Source organism: Olea europaea, unplaced genomic scaffold, assembly GCF_002742605.1.
Source record: "Olea europaea var. sylvestris unplaced genomic scaffold, O_europaea_v1 scaffold3702, whole genome shotgun sequence".
Lineage (NCBI taxonomy): Eukaryota > Viridiplantae > Streptophyta > Magnoliopsida > Lamiales > Oleaceae > Olea > Olea europaea.
Genome location: NW_019256327.1, coordinates 16,229 through 33,188, shown reverse-complemented (window position 1 = coordinate 33,188; position 16,960 = coordinate 16,229). Strand labels below are relative to the sequence as shown.

General features: G+C 37.5%; 1 protein-coding gene across 1 annotated transcript; it reads right to left on the bottom strand.

The window, feature by feature from the left end:
* Positions 1 to 872: 872 nt before the first annotated feature.
* On the bottom strand, positions 873 to 1,421 carry LOC111386723. The gene is made up of 2 exons (XM_023011187.1): positions 1,272 to 1,421; positions 873 to 1,103 (listed from the first exon to the last, which is right to left on the bottom strand). Exons 1-2 carry the CDS (start codon positions 1,419 to 1,421, stop codon positions 873 to 875), a joined length of 381 nt encoding a protein of 126 aa, XP_022866955.1.
* Between the last annotated feature and the right edge of the window lie 15,539 nt (positions 1,422 to 16,960).

Here is a 16,960-nt window from a genome sequence, read left to right as displayed (position 1 = left end):
TCTTGGTGGTGGAGCTGTGCTATTTTTTTTTTTTGACAGCATCTGCAAAAGTACAAAGTATGTATATTAATCCACATGATGTAAACAAATGCAGCTAAGGCAAGGAATAATCTACGTAGTGCACAAATTCCTCAAACTTGCTACAAGGTGCATGTGTATATTGTTGGTATGCAGAATGCATAATTTATATCTCAACATAGGGTTCATATCACAAAAATTGTGAATCACCAACGAAACTTAGCTCTAGATATGCATTTTGTTCAATTTGACCCATGACTAACTAAAATAGGACTTCAACCTTATGACTCGTGCTCAATGCATTGGGACTCGTGTGGACCATGCCTCGACTCCATGTGATAGGATGTATGATCAATGACCTAAAACTATTGGTAATACAAAAAAAAGAAAAATTCCTAAACTATTGCAAAATGAAGTAAATGAAAGGGTAGAAACGTTGGGTTGCCTCCCAACCAGCGCTATTTTATAGTCGATAGCTCGATTTGTGGACAGGTGTGTTACGGGACTTTGAATATGGCTCGGGAGGTCCTGGATAGTTTGCTCAATATGGTCTTGTTCCGCATTGCATTTATCCTTCGCACTTCAACCCTGTCCTTTTCCAAGTGGTGTGATTTTTCCTCATCATCCGTTTGAGACTCCACAATGCATATCTCGATCTCCTTTGAGTCAGTGAGAGTGGAATGAGGGTGCATCATACCGACCTCTTGAATGTCTGGTGATTTCTTCAACTCAAAATTGTAGGGGATTCCTATGTCAATCACCCCAATCTGGCAACAGGTGTCTGGCTCGGTGGGATATTTCATTGCCTTGAAAACATTGAAAGAGACTTTCTCCTCCCCCAGCCTCAATGTCAATTATCCTTGTTGTACGTCTATGAGCGCTCTTGCAGTAGCCAAAAATGGTCGTCCCAATATGATAGGCACGTCCTTGTCTTCTTCCATGTCCAGGATTAAGAAGTCTGCTGGGAATATAAGTTTATCCACTTTGACCAATACATCTTCGATAATCCCTCGTGGATGTGTAAGTGATCGATCAGCCAACTGTAGAGTTACTATAGTTGCTTTAGGCTCTCCCAATCCTAGTTTCTTGAAAATAGATAAAGGCATAAGATTAATACTCACACCAAGATCACACAATGCTTTATTAAAATAAAAATCACCAATTGTGCACGGGACAGTGAAACTCCCTGGATCTTTCAATTTTGGTGGAAGCTTTTTCTGAATTCTTGCGCTGCACTCTTCGGTTAGCATTACTGTTTCATGATCCTCCAGCTTGCGTTTATTTGATAATATGTCTTTTAGAAATTTTGCATAGCTGGGCATTTGTAATAGTGCATCGACTAGTAGGATGTTGATATGGAGCTTTTTGAAGACTTCTAGAAATTTCTTGTACTGCTGCTCCATTTTATGCTTCTTCAACCGTTGTGGAAAGGGAATTGGAGGCTCGTATGGGTTGACTGTAACCTTGGCCTTATCCTATGATTTTTCTGAATTTTCCCCTGGAGTTGATTCCTTTACAGCAGTCTCATCTTCAGCAGGGAAAGATGTCTCTACAGTCACACCTGGTCTCTTGACATGGATTTCCGGTAATTGCCCTCCACTTCAAGTTGTAATAGCCTTAGCTTGCTCTTTGGGATTGATTTCAATATTGCTGGGTAGATTTCCTAGTGCTCTACCCGTCATAGAGATTGCCATCTGTCCCATTTGTGTCTCCAAATTCTTGATCGCTGCACTTTGGTCTTGAAGAGTTGCTTCTGTCCTTCGCATAAACTGGTTGTTGGCTTCCATATACTGATTGGTTGTTACCATGAACTTCTCAAACATCTCTTCCAATGGTGGTTTTTTGTCCTGCTGCTGATATTGACCTTGTGGTCTATTTTGATTCTGATTACTCCACGAGAAGTTTGGGTGTTTTCTCCAGCCTTGATTGAAGGTTTCCGAATGTGGGTTAATTTGTTGGCGTTGACCCCATTGCACAAAATCTGTTTGTTCAACTCCTTGCATTAAAATTGGACACTCTAATGTTTTATGCTCAGCTCCACATTCTTCACAGCTAATCTTTTATTTTGTGTTGTTTGTGACATGCTTTCTACCTTGTGAAACAATGAGTCAATCTTCATAGATATGGCTGAATATGCATCTACCTCATAGAGACCCGAAGGCTTCTTCTGAATCACCCTCTCAGAGGACCACATGGCTGAAGTGGTAGCCATTCTTTCAAACAATCCAGTGCTCCATCGATTGTTCATGCGGAAATTGAACCATCTGGTGATGAGTCTACCATGCTTTTGAAGTGCGGGAGTAACCCTATATAGAAGAATCGGATTTGGGTTTTTTTGTCGAACCCATGTTGAGGGCACTTTCGGAGCATGTTTTTGAATCTATTCCAGGATTCGTCAAATGATTCAGACTCCCCTTGACCGAATATCGATATCTCATGTCTTAGTTTCGCTATCTTGGCTGGTGAGAAGAACTTCGTGCAGAATTTATGAGCCAACTCGTTCCAAGTAATGATGCTTGCACTAGGAAGTGAATCCAACCATTCAAGTGCCTTGTCCCGCAAGGTGTGTGGAAAAAGCCTTAGCCTAATAGCATCGTCCGAGATTCCTTGATATTTGAAATGTTGACACATATCTAAAAATCGAGATATGTGTGTATGTGGATTCTCCTCGGCTTTGCCATAGAACTGATGTCCATTTTGAAATAGCTGTATCACACTTGTCTTCAACTGAAAATTTGGCTGCCCAAACAGTGGATACACAATGCTGGACTGGCTTTGAATCACTTGAGGAGTCAAGAAGTCGCCCAAAATCTCATTTCCTTCATTCATTGTCTCTCCTTCATTGGCTGGGATATTAGGATTGTCCAGTTCATTAGCCATTTGCAACTGTGCTTCTCGAGTCTCTCTTTGCAGTCGATGAAAAGTACGCTCAATTTCAGGATCAGTTGAGAACAATTCTCCTTCAGTCGATCTTGGCATGCAACTCTGCGAGAAAACCAATAGTAGCACTCAAATTCAAACAATTTGAAGAACTATAATAGAAATAAAATAAAAAAACCTAAACGAAAATAAATAAATAAATAAAAATAAAAATTTAAAGTTCGAATTAGTGCCTAAAAAATGAAATTAAACTAAACTCAATCCCCGACAACTGCGCCAAAAACTTGTTCGCGAAATATTTTCTTTCGATTTAAATTACCGCAAGTATACGGTTCGTTAACAAGTGATAAAGTGGATTCAATGAGTCCGAGTATCGCCCCACAGAGATTGGTTAGCTCAATTTTACTTATTCGACCTTAACCGAAGCCAAATTACTCAAAATGAATGTGGACCTAATTAAAACTCTAAAATTGGAAAGAAAACCCTACTTATGCAGCTTTTATGATTGTAATGAAATTAATAAGCAAAACAATAATTTAAAACTCTAAAATGAAATCAATTGTTGAGAACGCACGTTTGTTGTAATCAATAGAAATTAAACACACTAGGATCACGATTTCCCATGCAATTGTCACTTTAAACTCTAGTTTCACAATATGACAACATAATTCAATTGTTGACGAATCAATGTTCCTAAGTCTATCCAATACTCTCTCTCGAGATGTATCAAACCTATTTCTACATACCACCGGCCTATATTTCTATGACAAGTGCATATGTAAAAATGCATGTAGTTTTATGAACACTTAAAGATTCACGTAGGGCATAGCGGTATATTTCTATCCCCTATCGGACCCTACGATGATTTATATTATGTCGAATCTATTCCAATTCTCTCCAATACAAGAATAAATCACCCAAACTCACACAATTACGGGCCCTTAATTGCGGAAACAATAAATGCATATAAATCATTCAAAACAAAAGAAATATGTTTTAATGTCAAATTGCAAAACTAGAAATATAAAACTCAAATCACATGGTACATCAATCTCCTAGCACATGTAAATCTAGCCTAACATAATTGGAAATAAAGAAAAACAACAATTAAAACCAAGGAAGAACATCACCCAATTGATTCTTGAAGTGAAATCTTGAATCTTGAAGTGGATTGCCTTGTTTTTGCCTTGTTCTTCCTCTCCAAATCCTCCAAAATTGTGTTTTTGTGCCTCCAATTATGTTCTCTCCTTCTTCTGGACGTTCTTTCGTATTTAAATCGCGTGGAAATTAGGTTACAAAAGAAGTTTCAATCGTATAAGGAAACTGCAAAATGGCCCCCAGATTATACCTATGCGATCGCATAGTACATTTCTATGCTGTCGCATAGAGTAAAAAAATTTGAGAAAAAGTTCTCGGGAGGCTTCTATGCGACCGCATAGAATTTATACTATGCGACCGCATAGTAATACCATTCTTTCCGCTGGACAGCTTTTAGTATTTTGATCATAACTTTCTCTCCTGATCTCCGATTGAAGTGATTCAACGTGCATTGTGAAGAAAACTCAAAGATATACACTTTTGATAGAAATAGGCTTCCTCAAATTCTGATGTTTACTATGTAAAAAATGGATCTCAAATAGATACTAAAAATCACGAGCATAGCTTTTTCGCCTGAAAGTTGATACTTGATAATACTTCGACCCTATTTCACCTCGTGACTCCTTTCCTCATCCGATTGACTTCTAACACTCTTGAATCTTCATTCCATTTCCCGTCTCATCTATGAATTATTTGCAACTTGGTCCCCGAACTTTCAGTTTAATTCATTTTAGTCCCTTTGCAATTCCTTCTTCTTCCAATCATCTTGTATTGCTTTTGAGTTCATACTTTGTATATTTTTATTCCCGAGTTGTCTTTTAGTTCAACTTTCGAATATTTGCATCCTTAGTCCCTAAACTATCACTTTGCTCCATTTTAGTCCTTTTTCGGCTCTCTTCTCCTGAATTTCACTATTTCCATAGAAACACCTACATTGCATGAATTCAATGAGATTAAGTCACAATTCAATCATTTTGTTTGTATTTAAGTCACGTTTGTAATCTAAATAAGTGTGCAAAAATACACTTATCATTTAGTCATAGGAGAATATGTTTTAGCGAAAGCTTAATTTTTACAATGATAATTTTAACAACAACCTTTCGAATACTTTAAATAAAACACTAAATAGAAAAATAACGAAACGTAATTTATTTGAAGAAAACACAACTTGTTCTCGCCTTCAGCGTTATTCAAATACTTTAAAGAAATAACATTGAAAACGTTTACAAAAATAAATCTAAATAACTTGTTCACCGGGTTTTCCATGGGCTCGTTGCACCACTCTCCATCTTTTCCATCATCCAGGCCCAAGGTAGAATCATATCAATCTGTAGAGATGGTGTTAAGCCCGTGAGTTAAAAAAACTCAATAGATATCATTGGTGCATTCATGATCAAGCTATACATTTCAAAGTTGTAACTTTAGAAACCTTTTCATAGTAGGATTTCCGATAGAATCCCAAACACGTAGAGTCATGACTTAACACCACGCCTCGACCGGAAGTACATGCCATACCCGGAGGTACCATTAGACATGGAGGTGTATGTCGTACCGGAGGTACCATTAGACATACAAACATTAACATAAATCTTCATTTGCTAGAAACTCATAACTTAACACTAATTAACACTTTGCACCTCTACCTACCTTGATTGATGCTTTGAACCTTGTTCAAAAATGCACTCCTTTGATGTTTCAAAAAAACACTCCTTTGAGAATTGATGTTTGGAAAACACTTCTTGATAGCACCAAAATGTCTAGGAAAAACTAATTTTCCTCCCTCTCCTTTCTCTTTTTTCTAGACTTGAAAATTCTCTCTTTTATGCTTAGAAGCTTTTGTCTTGGTGTAAAAATGTGCATGCATTGGGGCCTATTTATAAGTGAAAATCTCACAACTTAAGGGTAAGTGAAGGGCCTAATACTCATTAATACGGGTGCCATTTATGTGGGAGTTATAGGTTTAAGAAGGTGCCAGAAAATCGTGTAGGAATTTGACTTTTCATATTCCGCGTACTTCGGTTGATACTATACAGCTTTTAGTATTTCTATCATAACTTCTTCTCCTGATATCCTATTGAGGTAATTCAAAGTGTGTTGGAAAGCTAACTCAAAGTACTACAATGTGTTTTTATATATCATTTTCTAAATCAAACGGTTTCTATGTCGTAAATGGGTCTCAAATGAGACTAAAAATCTGAAGTATACTTTAGCCATCCAATATTCATGTCTTAGTGCCACTAAGGTGTTTAAAATTATTTGGGGTTCTACAACCCCCACACATTAATTAAAATTTCATCCTCGAAATTTATCTTCTGATTGGGCGAATAGTATTGGATACTTGTTTTTGGCTTCCTCTTCCCCTTCCTACGTGGCCTCTTCTATTTCATGATTATTCCATTGTATTTTGACCAATTGAATTTCTTTGTTCATTAGTTTATGTACCTTTCAATCCAATATCCTAATTGGTACCTCTTCATTAGATAAGTCCTTTTGTACTTCCACGGACTGATAGTTCACTACATGATTAGGATCATGCACGTATTTCTTGATCATTGATACATGGAACACATTGTGCACTGCCGATAACCCAGGTGGGAGAGTCAACCGATAGGCTACATTTTCGACCCTATCAAGTATCTCGAATGGTCCGATATAGCGGGATTATAGCTTTCCTTTCTTACCAAACCTAAGTCACCTTTCATCAGTGCCACTTTCAGAAACACTTTTCTCCAACTTTGAATTCTAAATCCTTCCTCCTTGTATCTGCATAGCTCTTCTGTCGATCTTGTGCTGCCTTTATCCTTGCACAGATCTTATCGATTGCCTTAATGTCCTTTCAATTATTTCTGGTCCCAAAACTCTCTTCTTCCCGACTTCATCCCAATGAACAGGGGACCTACATCTTCTACCATAGAGAGCTTCGTACGGTGCCATCCCGATAGTTGCTTGGAAGCTGTTATTATATGCGAATTCTACTAGGGGTATGTATGACTCCCAACTACCCCTAGATCCAAAACACATGCTCTCAGCATGTCTTCCAAAGTTTGGATGGTCCTTTCAGATTAACCATCGGACTGAGGGTGATATACTGTACTAAAGTTCGGCTTTGTTCCCATAGCTCCTTGTAGACTTTTCCAAAATTTGGACATGAACCTTGGGTCTCTATCAGACACAATGGACATAGGTACGCCGTGTAATCTCACAACCTCCTTAATGTACAACTGTGCCAATTGGTCTAAACTGAATGTCATTTTCACTGGAAGAAAATGAGCTGACTTTGTTGATCGATCCACTATTACCCATACAGCGTTGTTTCCTCTTGCTGACTTTGGGAATCCAACCACAAAGTCCATTGTGATATTTTCCCATTTCCATTCGGGTATGTCCAATGGATTTAACAATCCAGCCGGTCTTTGGTGTTCTGCCTTAACCTGTTGACATACCATGCACTTTTCCACATACAACTATATACATCTTTTCATATTTCTCCACCAAAATGTATCTCGGAGGTCTCGATACATTTTCGTACCACCGGGATGTGCGGTGTACGGGGTGGAATGGGCCTCTTTCAATATCTCGTTTCTTAAGGCTTCATCCTTAGGCACACAAATTCTCCCCTTAAACATCAGTGCCTGATCCAAAGCTATTCCAAAAGCCTTTTCTTATTAGTACCAATTTCATTCTTGATCTTCAACAAGAATGGGTCATTACCTTGTATCTCCATAATTCGATCTCTAAGAGTAGGTCGAATTATCAAAGCTGTTAGACGAGCAGCGACTCATCCTGGTATGGTAACCACTTCGATCTGCAACTTTTCCAAGTCCTTGACTAACTCCATTTGAAAAGTGGGTAGTGATGCCAACTGTCCCATTGATTTTCTACTTATGGCATCGGCAACAACATTAGCCTTACCTGGATGGTAATGGATAGTACAATCGTAATCATTCACCAATTCTAACCATCGTCTTTGTCGCATATTCAATTCCTTCTGTGTGAATAAATATTTGAGACTCTTGTGATCTGTATAGATATGCACTTCCATCTATACAAGTAGTGTCGCCATATCTTCAAGGTGTGTACTACCGCCGCAAGTTCTAAATCATGCGTCGAGTAGTTCTTCTCATGTTTCTTCAATTGTCTTGATGCATAGGCTATCACTTTTCTATTCTGCATCAGCACACATCCCAATCTTTGCTTGGATGCATCACTGTATATAACAAACCCTTCCATACCCTCAGGTATTGTTAACACGGGTGCTGATATCAACCTCTATTTAAGTTCTTGGAAACTTTGTTCACATTTATCCGTCCATTGGAATTTTACTCCCTTCCTTGTAAGCTGCGTCATTGGTCCAGTTATTTTGGAGAATCCTTCTATGAATCTTCGATAATATCCTGCTAATCCTAGAAAGCTCCGTTCCTCGCCAGCATTAGTTGGTGCTTTCCAGTTGGTTACTGCTTCCACTTTCGCTGGATCTACCTCAATCCCTCGGGCAGTGACTATATATCCAAGAAATCCAACTCGTTCAAGCCAGAACTCACACTTCTTGAATTTGGCATACAGCTTCTCCTTGCGTAATACCTCTAATGCTATTCTTAGGTGCTCTTCATGTTGCTCCTTACTCTTCGAATATATCAGAATGTCATCAATAAAGACTATGACAAATTTATCCAAGTACTGATGAAATACACGATTCATCAGGTCCATGAATACTACAAGTGCATTGGTTAGGCCAAATGGCATTACTGTAAACTCGTAGTGTCCATAACGAGTTCTGAAAGCTGTCTTGGGTATATCCTTTGACTTTACTTTCAATTGATGGTATCCCGATAGTAAGTCGATCTTGGAAAATAGCTTAGCTCCTTTCAGTTGATCTAACAGATCCTCGATTCTCGGGAGCGGGTACTTATTCTTGATAGTTAATCAATTTAACTCCCTATAATCGATGCACATCCTCATGCTTCCATCCTTTTTCTTCACGAACAACACCGGCGTACCCCATAGAGATACACTTGGCCGTATAAAGCCCATATCTAGGAGTTCTTGCAACTGCTTCTTTAACTCTTGTAGTTCCTTTGGGCCCATTCAGTATGGGGCTTTTGACACTGGTGCCACTCTGAAAATTAGGTCTATGGTGAATTCCACTTGCCTATCTAGTGGAATACTAAATAGATCTTCTGGAAACACATCTACGAATTCTCATACTATTGGTACGTCTTCAACCTTTATCTTCTCCTGTTTCCCTCCTAAGATGTTTACTAAATATCTTTGACATGTTTCTTTTCTCAACATCTTCTCAGCTTGTAAAGTCGATACTAGTCGAATAAGGGATTTTGTCTTCATTCCAAGGAACAAAAATGGTTCCTCTCCTGGTTTCTAAAATGATACCTCCCTTTCCTTATATCGGATGGTGGCATAATCACAACCCAACCAATCCATGCCTAGTATTACATCAAAATCCTTCATTTCTATCATGTATAGGTTCGCTTCCATTGGTTTTCCCTCAACTTCAATACTTATTGATTTGGCTATTCTATTAGTACTCAAAGGGTTGCCTGAAGGAATGCTAACCTCTAATGTACCTTCCGACTTATCACAGGTAATACTAGATTTAGCCATAAAAGTTGTCAATACAAAGAAGTGTGTGGCTCCTGAATCAAACAATACATAAGTAGGCGTATGGGCTATCAATAAAGTACTTGCTACGACGTTCGAGTTTTCCTCTGCATCTTTCTGAGTCATTGCAAAAACTCATGCTTTCCCTTTCTAGTTCTGGTCATTGTTATCATCCTTCTTCGGGGTAAATGTCGGGCAATCCTTAAAAATATGCCCTAGCTTGCCACATCTGAAACAAACATTCTTCCCTTGCAAACACACGCCACGATGCGTCTTTCCAACACTTAGGACATGGCTCTATAACTGGTACAATGCTCTTGTTGGCATTGGCTCCGCCATTAGCTTTCTTATTCTACCACTTGCCCTTTCCCTTGTCCTGGCCATTCCATTTCCTTTTACTCATACTGCCATTGTTCGGTTGATTGAACAGTTAACTATATTGCTCGGTGCTAGTCTTCTGGTACCAGATAGCATGAGCTTTTTCCAGCATTTCACGATATGAGCTGAAACGATGGGACATAAGTATCATGCTTATATCTGTATTCAACCCTTGTTCAAACCTCCTGACTTTCTTGTTCTCCGTATCCACCAGATGTGGAGCATACCTTGAAAGTCGGTCAAACTTCCTTTCATACTCAGTCAGGGACGTAGTCCTTTGCTTGAGTTGGAGAAATTCACTTTCTTTGTAATCCCTCAAAGACTGTTGGAAGTACTTGTCCATTGCTTCCTCTTTAAAATGCTCCCAAGTCAATTCCACTTGCTGCTCTGGGGTCCTCGTCCTTGACATCGAGTCCCACCAGTGGCTTGCATCACCGGAGAACATAAACTCAGCACACTAGACCTTCTGGGCATCTGTGCAGCCTATTAATCTGAATATTCTCTTCAACTTGTGAAGCCACTCCTCGGCTGCAAATGGATCAGCTGCTCCATTCAAGGCAGGGGACTTGTGTCTTCTAAATTACTCAGCCACTGAAGCATGGGTTGGAGAAGCATTAGGAGCTACTGGTAGGGATTGTCCCTGGTTTGGGTTTTACCTGCCAAGGTCTTGGAACGCTTGGAGGAGATCTTTTATCAAGTTGGTTTGGTTTGCACGAGCCATTTTCCTTTAGACAAAACATATGGTTCTTATTAGTTTCATACTTCGAATTCTAACAAAGAAGATAAAGTTTTATTTCTTGACATAAAGGAAGTTGTTACAAGGATTTAAATCTAATCCCTATAGGTTCTACGGATCTTCTTTGGTGGAGCCTCATCTCTAGAGGAATCTTCTGCCTCAGGTCCGGATTCTATGTCCATCTCAACCAGTGGCTCGGGCTCAGGATCATTCCCTTCTTCAGGCTCTTCTTCTTCATCAAGTTCAATTACTATCTCCGGTTGAGGTTCTAAGTTTTCCCTCTATAGGTCTAGGAGTGATTGGCAATACACTTCAAACTCAAATATATTTGGGTGCTCCTCTAGCATTACATCCCTAATCGTGACTCCCATATCTCCCCATTGAGGTGGAAGGGAGTGTATGAGGTTATTTATAGCCTCAATATGCGTTATCTCCATTCCAGCATTCACCGCTATCATGCATCTCTCATAGACATCATGTATATGTTCGTCAAGTGGACGGAGCAGATCAATCACGTAATTCTCATAGGACTGAATGGCGATTCTACAGTTCAATTCTTCTCTATATGCCCTAGCCATTCTACCAGCCATATCTGTTGCATTTTTACATATCATACACTTTTTTTTTTACTCTTGGAAAGATGGCTATTGTTACATAACATTCTACCTATAAATTCTAGCCCAATGCGTATCTTTTGTAAAAAAAAGAAAACACATCTTTCAAATCATTTCTAATTGGCATAGTATATCTTTTAAAATAAGCATAAGTTGTACCATAGCATCGCAAAGTATCATAACATAGTCTTTTCATGAAAACATTAAATTTGAACATACCTGGGCCGTAGGATGAGATTGATGGGTGGATGCAAGATGCCATAGAGTATCTTAGACTTTTTCATTTTTTTTAAAAACATACTTGATCTACAGAATCGACTAAACCATTTTTAAAAAAAATACTTGGTCTACAGAACCGCTAAACCGTGCTCTGATACCACACTGTAACGCCCCGACCCCTTGTGGACCGAAACGCTACTTATTTTACTTAACTAACCGGTGGTTTAGTCATAGGAGAATATGTTTTAGTGGAAGCTTAATTTTTACAATGATAATTTTAACAACAACCTTTCGAATACTTTAAATAAAACTCTGAATAAAAAAATAATGGAACGTAATTTATTTGAAGAAAACACAACTTGTTCTCGCGTTCAGCGTTATCTAAATACTTTAAAGAAATAACATTATAAACGTTCACAAAAATAAATCTAAATAACTTGTTCACCGGGTTTTCCATGGGCTCGTTGCACCACTCTCCATCTTTTCTATTGTCCAGGTCCAAGGTAGAATCATATCAATCTGTAGAGAAGGGGTTAAACCTGTGAGTTAAAAAACTCAATCGATATCATTGGTGCATTCGTGATCAAGCTATACATTTCAAAGCTGTAATTTTAGAAACCATTTCATAGTAGGATTTCCGGTAGAATCCCAAACACGTAGAGTCATAACTTAACACCACGCCTCGACCGGAAGTACATGCCGTACCCAAAGGTACCATTAGACATGGAGGTGTATGCCGTACCGGAGGTACCATAAGACATACAAACATTAACATAAATCTTCATTTGCTAGAAACTTATAACTTAACACGAAATAGCACTTTCCACCTCTACCTACCTTGATTGATGCTTTGAACCTTGTTGAAAAATGCACTCCTTTGATGTTTCAAAAAAACACTCCGTTGAGAATTGATGCTTCGAAAACACTTCTTGATAGCACCAATACTTCTAGGAAAAACTAATTTTCCTTCCTCTTCTTTCTCTTTTTTCTAGACTTGAAAACTCTCTCTTTTATGTTTAGAAGCTTTTGTCTTGGTGTAAAAATGTGTATGCATTGGGGCCTATTTATAGGTGAAAATCTCACAACTTAAGGGAAAGTGAAGGGCCTAATACTCATTAATACGGGTGCCATTTATGTGAGAGTTATAGGTTTAAGAAGGTGTTAGAAAATCGTGTAGGAATTTGACTTTTCATATTCCGCGTACTTCGGTTGATATTGTATAGCCTTTAGTATTTCTATCATAACTTCTTCTCCCAATATCTAATTGAGGTAATTCAAAGTGCGTTGGAAAGCTAACTCAAAGTGCCACAACTTTTTTTTAGATATCATTTTCCAAATCAAATGTTTTCTATTTCGTAAATGGGTCTCAAATGAGATTAAAAATTTGAAGTATACTTTAGCCATCCAATATTCATGTTTTAGTACCACTAAGGTGTTTAAAACTAATTGGGGTTCTACACAAGGTCCATACCGATTGAACTTTGCTATTTATACACTAATATTTGACACGTTGTTTGGCACTTGCATTGTTTACGAGTGTCAATTAGATGGGAAACTGTTTGAAATTCAAACTCTCCATCAGGGTAATAACTCATGGAAAAGTGTAAACTAAAGTGTACACTATAGGGTACATGTAGCAAAGTTCTTATCGATTGATCTTTGCTATTTGTGCACTAATTTTTGACACAATGTTTGACACTTGCATTGTAGTCAAGTGTTAATTGGATAAGAAAACTATTTGAAATTTAAACTATCCAACAGGGTATTGTCACGTGGTAAAGTGTAAACTAAAGTGTACACCACAGTGTACATGTACAAGGTCCTTACCGATTGAACTTTGCTATTTGTTTACTGATTTTTGAGACTTGCATTGTTGTCAAGTGTCAATTGGATGGATGAACTATTTGAAATTTAAACTGTCCAACAGGGCAATGACACGTGGCAAAGTGTAAACTAAAGTGTACACCATAGTCTACATGTAGCAAGGTTCTTATCGATTTAACTTTGTTATTTGTACACAGATTTTTGACACGTTGTTTGACACTTGTATTATTGTCAAGTGTCAATTGGATGAGAAAACTGTTTGAAATTTACACTGTCCAATAGGGTAATGTCACGTGGCAAAGTGTAAACTAAAGTGTACACCAAAGTGTACATGTAGCAAGGTCTTTACCGATTGAACTTTGCTATTTGTAAACTGATTTTTGACACTTTTTTTTACACTTGCATTATTGTCAAGCGTCAATTGGATGGATGAACTATTTGAAATTTAAATTGTCCAACAGGGTAATGACACGTGGCAAAGTGTAAACTAAAGTGTACACCATAGTTTACATGTAGCAAGGTTCTTATCGATTTAACTTTGCTATTTGTACACAGATTTTTGACACTTTGGTTGACACTTGTATTATTGTTAAGTGTCAATTGGATGGGAAAACTGTTTGAAATTTACACAGTCCAACAGGGTAATGTCACGTGGCAAAGTGTAAACTAAAGTGTACACCAAAGTGTACATGCAGCAAGGTCTTTACAGATTGAACTTTGCAATTTGTAAATTGATTTTTGACACGTTGTTTGACACTTATATTGTTGTGAGGTGTCGATTGGATGGGAAAACTGTTTGAAATTAAAACTATCCAACAAGGTAATGTCACGTGACAAAGTGTAAACTAAAGTGTGCACTATAGTGTACATGTAGTAAGGTTCTATATACACTGAATTTTGACACGTTGTTTGACACTTGCATTGTTGTTAAGTTTCAATTGGATGGGAAAAATATGTGAAGCTTATACTGTCCAATAGGGTAATGTCACGTGGAGAAGTGTAAACTAAGGTGTACACCAAAGTGTACATGTAGCAAGGTCTTTATCGATTGAACTTTGCTATTTGTAAAATTATTTTTAACATGTTGTTTGACACTTGCATTGTTGTCAAGTGTCAATTGGATGGAAAAACTATTTGAAATTTAAACTGTCCAACAGGGTAATGTCACGTGGCAAAGTGCAAACTAAAGTGTACACCAGAGTGCACTTGTGGCTTACCGATTAAACTTTGCTATTTCTACATTGCTTTTTGACACGTTGTTTGACACTTGCATTGTTGTTAAGTGTTAATTGGATGGGAAAATCGTTTGAAATTTATATATTCCAACAGGGTAATGTCACATGGCAATGTGTAAACTAATGTTTGTACACCATAGTGTGCATGTAGCAAGGTTCTTACCGATTGAACTTTACTATTTTTATACTGATATTTGACACGTTGTTTAACACTTGCATTATTGATGAGTGTCAATTGGATGGGAAAACTATTTGAAATTTAAACTCCCTAACAGGGTAATGACACGTGGTAAATTGTAAACCAAACTGTACACCATAGTGTGCATGTTGTAAGGTTCTTCCCGATTGAACTTTGCTATTTATACACTGATTTTTGACACTTGCATTGTTGACGAGTGTCAATTGGATGGAAAAACTATTTGAAATTTAAACTATCCAACACGACAATGACATGTGACAAAGTGTAAACTAAAGTGTACACCATAGTATTTATGTAGCAAGGTTCTTACCGATTGAACTTTGCTATTTGTACAATGATTTTTGACGCATTATTTCACACTTGCATTGTTGTCAGGTGTCAATTGGATGGGAAAACTATTTGAAATTTACACTGCCCAACAGGGTAATGTCACGTGACATAATGTAAACTAAAGTGTACAACATGGTGTACATGGCGCAAGGTTCTTACAGATTAAGCTTCACTATTTGTACACTGATTTTTCACAAGTAGTTTGACACTTGCATTGTTGTCGAGTGTTAATTGGATGGGAAAAATGTTTGAAATTTAAACAGTCCAACAGGATAATGTCACGTGGTAAAGTATAAACTAAAGTATACACCATAGTGTACATGTATTAAAGTTCTTACCGATTGATCTTTGCTATGTGTGCACTGACTTTTGACACGTTGTTTGATACTTGCATTGTTGTCAAGTGTCAACCGGATGGAAAAACAATTTGAAATTTATACAGTCCAACAGGGTAATGTCACGTGGTATAGTGTAAACTAATGTTTGTATACCATAGTGTACATGAAGCAAGGTCCTCACCAGTTGAACTTTGCGATTTGTACACTGATATTTGACACATTGTTTGACCCTTGCATTGTTGTCATGTCTCAATTGGATAGGAAAATTGTTTGAAATTTAAACTGTCCAACAAGGTAATGACACTTGGCAAAGTATAAAGTAAAGTATATACCATAGTGTACATGTAGCAAGGTTCTTACCGATTGAGCTTTGCCATTTGTACATTGATATTTGACACGTTATTTAACACTTGCATTGTTTACGAGTCACAATTGGATGAGAAAATTATTTGAAATTTAAACTCTTCGACAGGATAATGAGACATGGCAAAGTGTAAACTAAAGTGTACACTATAGTGTACATGTAGTAAAGTTCTTATCGATTGATCTTTGCAATTTGTGAACTGATTTTTGATGCATTTTTTGTTCTTGCATTGTTGTCAAGGGTTAATTGGATATGAAAACTGTTTGAAATTCAAACTATCCAATAAGGTAATGTCACGTGGCAATGTGTCAGTACACCATAGTGTGCATGTACAAGATCCTTACCGATTGAACTTTACTATTCGTACGCTGATACTTGACATGTTGTTTGACACTTGTATTATTTATGTGTCAATTGGATGGAAAAACTGTTTGATATTTAAACTCTCCAATAGGGTAATGACACGTGGCAAAGTGTAAATTAAAGTGTACACTATAGTGTACAGGTAGCAAAGTTCTTATTGATTGATCTTTGCTATTTGTGCACTCATTTTTGACACGTTGATTAACACTTGTATTGTTGTCAAGTGTTAATTGGATGGGAAAATTGTTTGAAATTTAAATTGTCCAACAGGGCAATGTCACGTGGCAAAGTGTAAACTAAAGTGTACACCATAGTGCACATGTACAAGGTCTTGACCAATCGAATTTTGCTATTTGTACACTAATTTTTGACACGTAGCCAGGTTCTTACCTATTGAACTTTGCTATTTGTACACTGATTTTTGACACATCGTTTGACACTTGCATTTTTGTCAAGTGTCAATTGGATGGAAAAACTATTTGAAATTTAAATTGTCCAACAAGGTAATGTCACGTGGCAAAGTGTAAACTAAAGTGTACACCAAAGTGTACATGTAACAAGGTCTTTACCGATTGAACTTTGCTATTAGTACACTGATTTTTGACACGTTGTTCGACACTTGCATTGTTATCAAGTGTCAATTGGATGGAAAAACTGTTTTAAATTTAAACAGTCCAACAGGATAACGTCAAATGGAAAAGAGTAAACTAAAGTGTACACCATAGCGTACTTGCATGAAGGTTCTAAT